Below are 11092 nucleotides of genomic sequence, written 5' to 3'. Positions count from 1 at the left end.
AGCATGAGTGGTGGGGATAACTGACAGAACGGGATAGTCTTATGTATCTTTCAGTAGGAGTAGCAGCGAAAGCGCGCGCTATTATTGTTTGTCCTTGTCACAGTCTCACATTTTATTTGTTCCCCACCTTTTTTTTAGTATTGAGAATGGTGGGCAACAAATGAATTCGACCAATCAGTGTCGCATTTGCGTATGTTTTGTCCCTCACGGAGGCACGCGTATACCACTTCTATAGGATGCTACTTCTATGTGCTACGCGCTCAAGTTAGCCGTGAGCCTGACAGTGACAGGCCAATTAGAACGAACGTTATCGCGCATTTCGCTTGTAATAGTCCGTAAATGTATTGGCGCGAGCGAGATGCACGATATCTGTTAGACTAAAAGGTAAATCTAGTTTTTGTTATGACCTAGGTAGATCCCGATAAATCCAAATATTTTATCATTCATATAAGAATTCTACGCATGTCACATATAGTTCTAATTTCAAAAACCCTTTTACTCGACTTATCGGGTTTGACCACGCACCCCTCGAAATGATCACTGTTCTTTAGATCCAATTAGATATTTAGTTTTCACCCGAACATTGGTAAACAATCCAATAGGCTAATCTAATTTCACAGCAGTCATATGCATTCAAATTTACATAAATAGCTACACTGGAAAAAAAAACAAGCTTTCGAGTCACATCATTTACCCACCTACGTAAACACGTGTAGATTACAGTGACGTCACAGTTTTGTGTACTTCCTAAACAATGACTACACACTTTAGACGTTTCATAATAAATAAAACCGGGCAAGTGCGAGTCGGACTCGCGCACGAAGGGTTCCGTACCATAATGCAAAAAAAAAAACAAAAAAAAAGCAAAAAAAAAACGGTCACCCATCCAAGTACTGACCACTCCCGACGTTGCTTAACTTTGGTCAAAAATCACGTTTGTTGTATGGGAGCCCCATTTAAATCTTTATTTTATTCTGTTTTTAGTATTTGTTGTTATAGCGGCAACAGAAATACATCATCTGTGAAAATTTCAACTGTCTAGCTGTCACGGTTCGTGAGATACAGCCTGGTGACAGACGGACGGACGGACGGACGGACAGCGAAGTCTTAGTAATAGGGTCCCGTTTTACCCTTTGGGTACGGAACCCTAATATCAACAACCAAATTCTTTTTCATGAATCGTGTCGTGCTGTGTTATAGACAGTTATAGATCTATTGACTATTGCCTATAATAGACCTCCTTGAATTTATTTATACTACTAAACTTATCAATTTGACATGTTTACACATCACAACATGAGTCAGACCCAACTAAAAAACCTACTAAAGTAGGTAACGGCAAAAAAATAAACATGGTTAAAATCCATAAAACAACAATAATACGGTAAACCATATAACCCGTGATGTATTGAATGGCTATCGTTCCTGAGCTAGACACGGCATCGCTTCTGAAGTTGGCATCGTTCCTGTTCTGGAGCTGTTTGTACCTGCTGTCGTATGCGCGGCAGCCGGACAAATGTCCCGAGTACCACTCGCGGGTCGTGACCCTTCTGCACGGGAGCGTGTCGAGTGTGGTGGGCCTCGCGCAGTGTGGTTTGCGGTCGCTCAGCATATGCCGGCTGACTGGTAAGCCTAACGACCTCCGTAGCCTAATAGTCGGTAGTGAAACTGTATACTTACTGCCTACAAAGCTGGAGGACCCGGGTTCGAATCCCGGTAAGGGCATTTGTGTGTGTTATCATCAGGAATATTTGTCCCTGAGTTATGGATGTTTTCTATGTATTTAAGTATGTATTATCCATTATATACACCGCTGTCTCGTACCCATAACACAAGCCTTATTGAGCTTACTATGCTTAGCTCCCGATTGCCAAAAGTTTGACGATCACTGTAACTAGTATTGTACTTATATTATTTTAAACCTTTCATGCCGACTGTACCTATCTGACCTAAAAAATACTATTTACCTATTCCATTAGTTTACGTACCCACCCAGTGGCGGATTTGCCATACTTAAGGCCCACAGTAGGCCCGGGCCAAGGGCGGCAAGATATTTAGGGGCGGCAAATTGTTACAAAAAATTCGCTGATGGTAACAAGAAATACTTAACTCAAAATGTAGTCAATATTATGGGTGCCTTGAAAGGGGCGGCTACAGGGCCTGGGGCCTAGGGCGGCAAAGACTGTAAATCTGCCACTGTACCCACTTATCATAGGCGTACGCACGGTTGGGCAACTTGTCCCACCCTGGTCTGTGGTCTGACGAGAAGCTAAAAATTTTTAGGAACAATTAAGGCACGTAACCATACTTCTGCCCCACCTGTACCCTTCTTCCACTCCTTTCCTTCCTTTCCTTCTTCTTCTTTTCTTCTTTTTTTCTTCTTCTTCTTCTTCTTGTGTTCTTGTACCCTTTACTGGGTACGCCTATGCCACCTATACTAATTTATTTTGGCACGTGACATTTTTCCAGCTCCAGTTCTGCCTCAGCACTACGCCCTGATGGTATGGTCTTGGGGCTACTTCGCATTTGACTCACTCTGGTGTCTGATGTACTGGAACCAAGGACCTTTGATGCTGGTCCATCACTTCAGCACCCTAATGGCCATTACGATCTACATGCATAGGAACGGGACAGGCTGTTCTTTCTCATGTACCATGGCGTTTATGGAAATAACTAACCCTTCTCTACAAATTAGATGGTGTGTTGACTGACTTCCTTTTACTTATTCATTCATTTTACTACTGTTGAAATATGTAGCTACCAGTCGAACTAGCCTTCGGTTTAAGGCCGGGGACAGGACGTACGCTACCGGCGGCGCGGCAAGCGGGGGGCGAGGGGCGTTCGCCTCGGCCGCCGCTGTCCAAAACATATTCATTCAAGTCTACGAGTATAATATAAAGTGCATTTCGATCGAGTGGGTCTCAGTGGCGGTGTGTCCAAAAATTTGAAATTCCTTTTCTTCGTGAACAGTTGTAGTCAGCTAGCTGAACATATTAGGCAAGGTGTTGAGAATGGAGTGCTAAGGAGACTCCGCCACTGATGGGTATAGAAATGTATAGGTAGGTATAAATTATAAGTAGATAATATTTTCACACCGCTAGCTGCAGACTACTAAAGGTGCACTCGTTAACACTTGTAATGTTAAGTTGTTAAGTACCATTAAAGACGTAACTCATCACGACTCTAGTGCTTAGAACATTTAAAGCATATTTAAACGTGTTATGGCGTACCTGCGCCACAGAATAAATAATAGTATTAAGGGGTCACCCATTAATTACATCACACGTTTAGGGGGAGGGAGGGAGTCAAGAAAATGTGACATATTGTGACATGGGGGAGGGGGGAGACACGAACTTTGTGACGTCACTTTAACTTCATCAGTAACCGAAAATGTATTTAAATTATTTTATTTGCTATACACGGTGTAACATGAGTAAACCGAATAATTTTAACAGCGTATCATATTTAGAGACAAAAATGTCCTATTAGGCCAGTCATATCGAACATTAAATTCGCAAGCTAACGGCTAGTTCTGATTTTTTAATATGTTGTTAGGATCACTACCAGCATTGTAAATCCAAGTTTGCAGCTTCGAAAGACCTGTGCTAATTTTGCACCACTCAAAAAACCGCAAAATTTTCGTACTTTTTTTGGTATTCTCAATATAAGTCCTAAACTATGCATTTTTTATCAAAAAGGTCTACGAACTAACTAAAGTTTACTAAAATTGCTACAATTTGAGACTAAAATCAACTTTGTAAGTTCTATACTTACCGAGATACCGCTCTACAAAAATGGGCAATTTTATCCAGTATAGTGAAATTTTAACATTCGGGCAGTTTTCGACCCCGAAATCAGAAAAAAATACTTATTTTACGGGTAATTTAATAAAACGATGTTGTAGCAAATGTAATTACCTTTAATATTAAGCAAACAATGATATCTCTTGACTGTACCGTTTACTCACTAATATTAAAAATCCAAAAAGTGGGAAAACTGCGTTTTTCGCAAATTTGCTATGTTTAGTTCTCACAATGGTTTGAGGGTAATCTGAATTATAAATATTTATTAAACATATTTAAAAGTTATCAAAAATAACATTAAGTTACAGCGGTTAATTTTGAAATAATTCAGTCTGAAAAATAGGCATATCGACGTCGTCTTCAATTTCTTCTGCGATTTCAAGCATGGCGACGTTGTGACAAGAGACACCGGAGCAAAGTTTGCATAACTCTGAGCATTTAAGGCCTGCTGCTTTTATGCAGATACAGCCGCCTCCGCTACAGCCTTTCTTGTAACCGCAAAATTTCAGAAGGAAGGGAGGTGCCACTACTTCACTCGTCATTTTTATTGGAATGAGCCCCTGTTTGGTCTTTTCCCATCCCCATTGAGTTGCATCGTTTTCCACCCCCAACCACTTCTGAATTTGGTGGTAAGTTCGGTAAGCATGGAATGTTGGACCATCTTCCTTTGGAGGCAAACGGGCCAAGTCAACCTTAGCGAAGGCGGCTGTTTTTATATTTTTTTTTTTGTAGCGTAAGCTAAGCAGCATGGAGCGTATCTTTTGTGTAGTCCCCTCCATATAAAGCTACTAGGCATTTTGCTCCGGCATCTGCGATGGCTGGGTAGGCTGCATTAGGTTGCAGGAATACTTCAGCTATGATGATAAGCTCAACGCCCTTCTTAATGGCGCTCCACAGTTTGTTCCCCACATGCCAGAAAAGGGCAGTGGTAGTATCAGACCCAGTGAAGGCGGGGAGAAACAACTCGAATCCTGGGGAACTTCTAAATCTCCGCGATTAAATGAGGTTGAGGAATATTGTATGGGGCCAGAGCCACCACTGCCACTTTTCTGGAAATAAACATTCTTTCACAACCGAACCCATGTAGAAGCTAGAGGACACAGGACACATCCTGGCCAATGATTAGCACTGATTTAAAAGAGGTGCTCTTGTCAAGTGCCGCCTTGACGATGCCACAGTCAGCATCCTCGACTGCCTGCTTTGTCTCAATTCCCTGGCTTTGGAGGGCGGAGCATATCAGGGCCATCAGTCGCCGCTTGTTGCTGTCGTTAGTCAATTACTTCTCCTGGGCTATTTTTATTATGGTTGACTCTTGAAAGACGATTTCGTTACACTGCAGAGAACCATAGCGCCTTGCGCGTTCGGCAGTTTTTGTGTTATTCTCTGCTCCATCCTCAGGATATCTTTCAAAGACCAGAGCAACGTTCCGTCTGAAATGATTGTAGGTGAAGCTGACGTACCCTGCAACCGTGTATTCGTCACGGAGTTGTTACGATGCCATATCACCTTGTGCAGTAAGAAACACCCATCTACCACAACAAACATGTCGGCTCCTACTGAGATGCTTTGAGGTAGCGGAGTGAAAGCTGAGTAGAACAATGAACCCTCTTCTGTGAACAATGCCATGGGGGGTGGAGCTAACTAAACATAGCAAATATGCGAAAAAAGCAGTTTTCCCATTTTTATGATTTGTAAGTATTAAATGGTATCTGGAACCAAAGGACTTTAAAACGCTACCCATGAGCTCCATCATCCGACACATGGATATGGTGGGAAAAGCTATTGAGTAGTTGACGGATCTTCTCTAGGGGGTAACAAGGCAAGGGCCCCCGAAAACAATAAGATAAGATAAACGGTATGGTCTAGAGATGTCGTTCTTTGCTTAAATTAAAGGTAATTACATTTTCTAGAACATCGTTTTATTATTTTACCCGTAAAATGAATATTTTCCCTGATTTCGAGGTCGATTTGAACAAATCTAAAAATTTCGCTATACTGAATAAAATTGCCCATTTTTGCAGAGCAGTATCTCGTTAAGTATTGAACTTACAGATTTGATTCTGGTCTTAAATTGTAGTAATTTTAGTTAACTTTAGTATCTTCATAGACGTTTTTGATAAAAAATTAATAGTTTAGGAGCTATATTGAGAATACAAAAAAAAGTATGAAAATTTCGCGGTTTTTCGAGTGGTGCAAAGTTAGCACAGGTCTTTCGAAGCTGCAAACTTGGATTTACAATGCTGGTAGTGATCCTAACAACATATTAAAAAATCAGAACTAGCCGTTAGCTTGCGAATTTAGCAATTTTTTGTGTCAAATATGACCGGCCTATATAAACTTTTTTAAAATTCGCCTAGTTTCAGAGAAATTATTAATTAAAAAAAAACAAGAGTTTATTGTTACAGTGTAAAAGGCCTATTTGATGGTGATGTTGCTGCTTTGGGACGTAGTCTAAATATCCTTATTGATAGATGTCAAAAAGTGATAAGATACACTTTGCAAAAAGTAGGGTCTACAAATAAAAAAATTATAAATCAATTTTAAGTGACAAGTTTACCAATAACATTTATTTTTTATGTACAAATACATTCAAAAATTGAAAAAAAAAACAAAAAAAAAATTTGTTTTTGATGAAATTGACCTAAACTCATATTACATTTTTTACTTCTTTTGACCTCAGAAATGCGTGGTTAAAATTATTCGGTTACCTCATGTTACACCGTGTACATTTAAATAACAAGTTTTCGTTTCGTGATAATCGTTTTTATTCGTTTAATTTTCTTTCCTAAGCAGTTTTGGGTTATAAAATTACTAATACATATTTATATCGTAAAAAATATTTTGACAAAATATTAATAATACTTAGGTACTTCCTTAATTCGATTTGGCGATTTCGTAGAAAAAATGTGACGTCACACTAGGGGGGGAGGGGTTTGCCAAATGTGACCAAGTGTGACAAGGAGGGGGGGAGGGGTCAAAAAACCTAGAAATTCGTGTGACGTAATTAATGGATGACCCCTAAGGGGCTATTCATAAATTACGTCATTTCAAATTAGTGGGGGGGGGGGTCTGGACATCGGATGACGGTAGCATGAAGTAGAAGGAAATGGGGTCATTTGAAGCATGATTTTTGGATTATTTTAGGGGGGGGGGTCAAAAATCGATGACGTAATTTATGGACAGCCCCTAAGTACAGAAGACTCACTCTCTAACAAAACGCGTCTGTTACGATCAGCACAGATATGGCCGCTAGGTGGCGACAGCGCCACGCGCGGCTTATGGCAAACCCCAAAATTGGGGCCGAACGGATGTACTTTTAGCTACCTGTAGCAAAGCGACGAAATCGCGGAGTGAGTCACGCCTGCCTGCGCTGACTGCCAAAGTAATGATGTTGGTGTGTGCATGACATTTTTTTAAATATGTAAGTTGCTTACCTAATAGCAACAAGTGTGGTGTGGACCCTCAGATCACATATGTGTAAAATGCAAACGTTACTTGCTTATTTAATTTAAACACATTTTTTGTCAACAGGTTCCTCAAAAGCGAAGGGTATGGAACGACGACGCTGTTCTACATAATAGACATACTCTATTTATCATCCTTTTTGCTAATACGAGGTGTCCTAGGCACCTACATTATATACAAAATAATGCCAGCAAAAGTTTTTGGCATGGACCAGAAAATGATAGCAATTTCATTATACATAATTTCTATTGGACTAATGCTGGAACTCATTTCGTACATTTCATATAAATACAAGGATAGAGCAATTGTAAGTAATTTATTTAATTTGAGATTTATATATTGATCAAATTACTTCTAAGAGTGTTTTTATTTATTTACTAGCGACCCACCCCAGCTCATCAGTGGCAAATGGTGAAAGATGTACCATGCTGAATAAATTGTGCCATTGAGATTGAGGAGTGTGCTCCTTCAAGAATAAAATTTAAATCTAATACATAAGTATTATAATCGAGCTAGAACTAGATAATATTTTTTCAGGCACTTTGGTTAATCCAGTCAACTATGTTGGTTTATTAATATTTTTAGTTTTTCATAAAGGACTCTAGGGCGCAAAAGTAGATTATTGAATGTATAAAAACTGAATTCATACAATAAAAGAATTAGAGTCAAGAGTCTTGAACAATATACAATGTAATCAGTGCTTACTAACCACAATTTTAATATAATATTTTAAACTTTCGCGTTTTGAATACATATTAACTCACATTATATCATGAGTCAGCCGCGACCACGACCAGTGAAACCTGTGTCGAAACGTCGGTAAATAAAGGTAATTGAATATAATTCGCGTTAGACCCGTCTATAATGTGAGTTAACCACAATTTTGTTTAAAAAAAATACATTTACTTTCAGCGTCTCTCTCGCTGTGGCAAGGCTCGGAACCGGTTTTCTCTTCATACAAAAAAACCGGTATTATTACGTTCTTTTTCGATCTTTGGTTTATTATTTCACTTTGAATGAGACAATCTTATAATACGCAGTTGTTACCTAAATACATGATTCAGTCCTACGTAAAGAGCATAAAATAATTTTAAAAATTGGGCTATTTAGGGATTTAAAAAATAACCGGTTCCGAGCCCTGCGCTGTGGCAATTAGGTATATGAAGTTCTGGACTTTAATGTTTTGGGGTTATTTGGTCCTTTATAAAGGCCTCCAGGCGGCGTAGCACGGTCGCGTTTTTATCGCTTGTCACCATGCCTGTCACGTTCTAACAAGTATGTTAGTGCGAAAGGGACGCGCATAGTGATAGTCGATAAAAATGGAACCGTGCTGCGCCCGCAAGTGTCAGGATCATGTAATATTCAATTATAATTTTATATCATTTCAGGCAAGTGTGACCAATTTTTTAGATTATTATGGCATTATCTTAAATGATTGTGATGACATATATGCATGAACAGGACCACTGAAGGATAATAAACTAATAAAAGGACTTACTATAATTTCATTGAAAAGCAATAGTGTTTGTTTTTTACATTTATAAAAGTTCAAGAGTAATATTCTATACTAATCAGTTCAACAAAAACACAGTTTACATGTGTCTGTGTGTTGAGTCAAAGCTGACTCAAGTTATTTATGCAGAGAAAGAGTGGCAGTGTCGCCATAAATGTCAAATTACTTTAAAATATGATGTTTATAATGGCATTTCCACATTTGGTCACATCAAAGTCAGATCAGAGTTAGCTAAGACAGAACTTAGCTAGTTTTGTGATAAGACAGACAGTTTTAGTCAGTAATATCAGATCACCATCAAAATAAAGTCAATTTTTAAAAGATTAGATGGCATTGATGACTACAACAAAGTAAAAGTTTAAATCTGTGGCCCTAGTGAATAAGGGTACAAGTCTCGGACAGCGCAGTTGTAAAAGGACGTAGGTTCCAAGTAACACTTATGCCCTTTTACACCTAAGCTGCGCGAGACTTGTACCCTTTTTCACTAGGGCCACAGAAATGTATAAATACTATCTGTTCATCAAGAATTTAAGGTAAATACAATCACTCTCTCCTGTGGTAATTGCCTTTCTTTTGATTCCTTCGGTCCCTCCAGTTATTATTACCATAATTATTGCGACTGTTGCCATGGTAGTTGTCATTGTGGTTGTCTCTGTTTCCCCGTGCATGGTTCTTGTCTGGCCTGTATGGGTGGTGCCTGTGACTCCAGTTGCCCTGCAAACTAGCTTGTACTAGCTTGTCATTTAAATCATGGACGTGTCTAGGAGTATACACGTTTCTGAGTTCTTCTTCCCGTAATTTGTCAGTCATTTCAGCAAACTTTTGTACCACATTGCCCTGTGAAACAAAGTCTAGGGATGGATCAGGCCCATAACAACGTATGGGCGGCGGCAGCAGTGCCATTCGTCCTCGACATTGCAGCGATAGAGTTCTATGAAACAATGCGGTTCCGCGAAATAAGTTCATAGCGTAAGGCACAGACACTTCGTGACAATAGGTTATAAATGCGAAATTCTTCTGACGACCATCTCTATCTCTTGGTATCCTCACTTTTTCCAACGGTCCCGCCTGTTATAATAAAACAAAACGGTAAAGTTATCGTTTTACATGAAAAACGGAATCACTATCTGAAAAATTAGAAATCAGAAGTCACCTGTAGAAACAGCTCATAAAGTAGTTCTTCCGTCACTTGTTCTGGTAAATTACCGCACCAAAGTGTTTTATTGTCTTCATCGATCATTATAATTAACTGTTACAGATACAAATTCCTTGAAATTAAGAGAAAACAATAATAATTATATTATAAATACAAGCATAAAGCAAATTCGTTGACAGTCGACTGTCACCGTCTGACGTGAATGACTTGTCATTGTCACAAAGTGTCACAGACTGTAAAAATATTGTCTATGGTATCGGATCATGAGGCATGTTCGAGCGTGTGGAAGGCAATTTTCGAGCGAGAAAGAGATATGAAATGAAATGAAATGAAATGAAATGAAATATTTTTATTTCGAACATATGGTCCATATATAGGGTTAGTCATTACAGTAACTTATATCTATAGTTAGTATTATAATTAAGACGAAACAAACAAACAAACAAACAAAACAAAACAAAACATTCATAAAGGCTTGCTACACGGTCGCCGACAAGCCTTCTAACCGTCTGACCTTGGTCTGTCCTTGGACAGTTTTGGTCAAATTTTGTTGGTAACAACTGTCTACACGGTCCGGGACCGGCCAAGGCCACGCGGTCTGGGGGCTTGTCGGCGACCGTGTAGCAGGCCTTTTATACAGACCATATTCCATAGACATAATATATATATAGGCGGTGTCTCAGCGAGCTGTCACTGTTGCCACTTTTGTTTAGTGTACGATTAACAATTTAACACCACCTTGCTGTAGCCATGTCGATAAAGTCATATCGATAAACTATCGACATTTCTTACAATTTTAATTTTACTTCAAAGGTTTGACGATATCTAAAATGAACAAAAACGCTTTTATTCTTTATTGTGGTTATCAGATCACAATTTTATCGTCACGCCCCAGCAGGGAACCAAGGGAAAGTTCAAATATTTAATTAAAATACATAAACACCTACTAAGATATGTGTTCCGCAATAGTTGAAATATTTTATTATATTCTAATATATTTATTATTCATTAGCATTTCAATTATGTATATGTTTAACAAAGATATTGAAGCTTCAATTAATTGCTATTTCGTTCCACTGTGTAGCATTTATCGATATATAACATGATTAAAATCGACTTTTTACATCCCTAAAAGAGCACACATACACGTTTTAC

General features: G+C 38.8%; 2 protein-coding genes across 2 annotated transcripts; one reads left to right on the top strand and one right to left on the bottom strand.

The window, feature by feature from the left end:
• Positions 1-1289: 1289 nt before the first annotated feature.
• On the top strand, positions 1290-8783 carry LOC134663426 (TLC domain-containing protein 5-like). The gene is made up of 4 exons (XM_063519794.1): positions 1290-1626; positions 2470-2698; positions 7335-7575; positions 8657-8783. Exons 1-4 carry the CDS (start codon positions 1413-1415, stop codon positions 8723-8725), a joined length of 753 nt encoding a protein of 250 aa, XP_063375864.1. The 5' UTR covers positions 1290-1412; the 3' UTR covers positions 8726-8783.
• Positions 8784-9201: 418 nt separating this feature from the next.
• Positions 9202-10123, bottom strand: LOC134663452 (RNA-binding protein 7). Its single transcript, XM_063519826.1, has 2 exons — positions 9935-10123; positions 9202-9849 (listed from the first exon to the last, which is right to left on the bottom strand). The coding sequence occupies exons 1-2, from the start codon at positions 10019-10021 to the stop codon at positions 9325-9327; spliced, it is 612 nt and encodes a 203-aa protein (XP_063375896.1). The 5' UTR covers positions 10022-10123; the 3' UTR covers positions 9202-9324.
• Positions 10124-11092: the final 969 nt, after the last annotated feature.

The sequence above is a fragment of the Cydia fagiglandana genome, chromosome 1 (genome assembly GCF_963556715.1).
Source record: "Cydia fagiglandana chromosome 1, ilCydFagi1.1, whole genome shotgun sequence".
Taxonomy (NCBI): domain Eukaryota; kingdom Metazoa; phylum Arthropoda; class Insecta; order Lepidoptera; family Tortricidae; genus Cydia; species Cydia fagiglandana.
The sequence above is the reverse complement of the archived record's forward strand: the minus strand, read 5'-3'. Positions and strand labels throughout refer to the sequence as shown.

Excerpts from the sequence above, each read along its gene's own strand:
- LOC134663426 (XM_063519794.1), top strand. The coding sequence starts at position 1,413 with ATGGCTATCGTTCCTGAGCTAGACACGGCATCGCTTCTGAAGTTGGCA. Across the intron at positions 1,627-2,469 it reads CAGCATATGCCGGCTGACTG|CTCCAGTTCTGCCTCAGCAC; the intron begins GTAAGCCTAACG and ends ACATTTTTCCAG. Across the intron at positions 2,699-7,334 it reads CCTTCTCTACAAATTAGATG|GTTCCTCAAAAGCGAAGGGT; the intron begins GTGTGTTGACTG and ends TTTTGTCAACAG.
- LOC134663452 (XM_063519826.1), bottom strand. The coding sequence starts at position 10,021 with ATGATCGATGAAGACAATAAAACACTTTGGTGCGGTAATTTACCAGAA. Across the intron at positions 9,850-9,934 it reads TTTATGAGCTGTTTCTACAG|GCGGGACCGTTGGAAAAAGT; the intron begins GTGACTTCTGAT and ends TTATTATAACAG.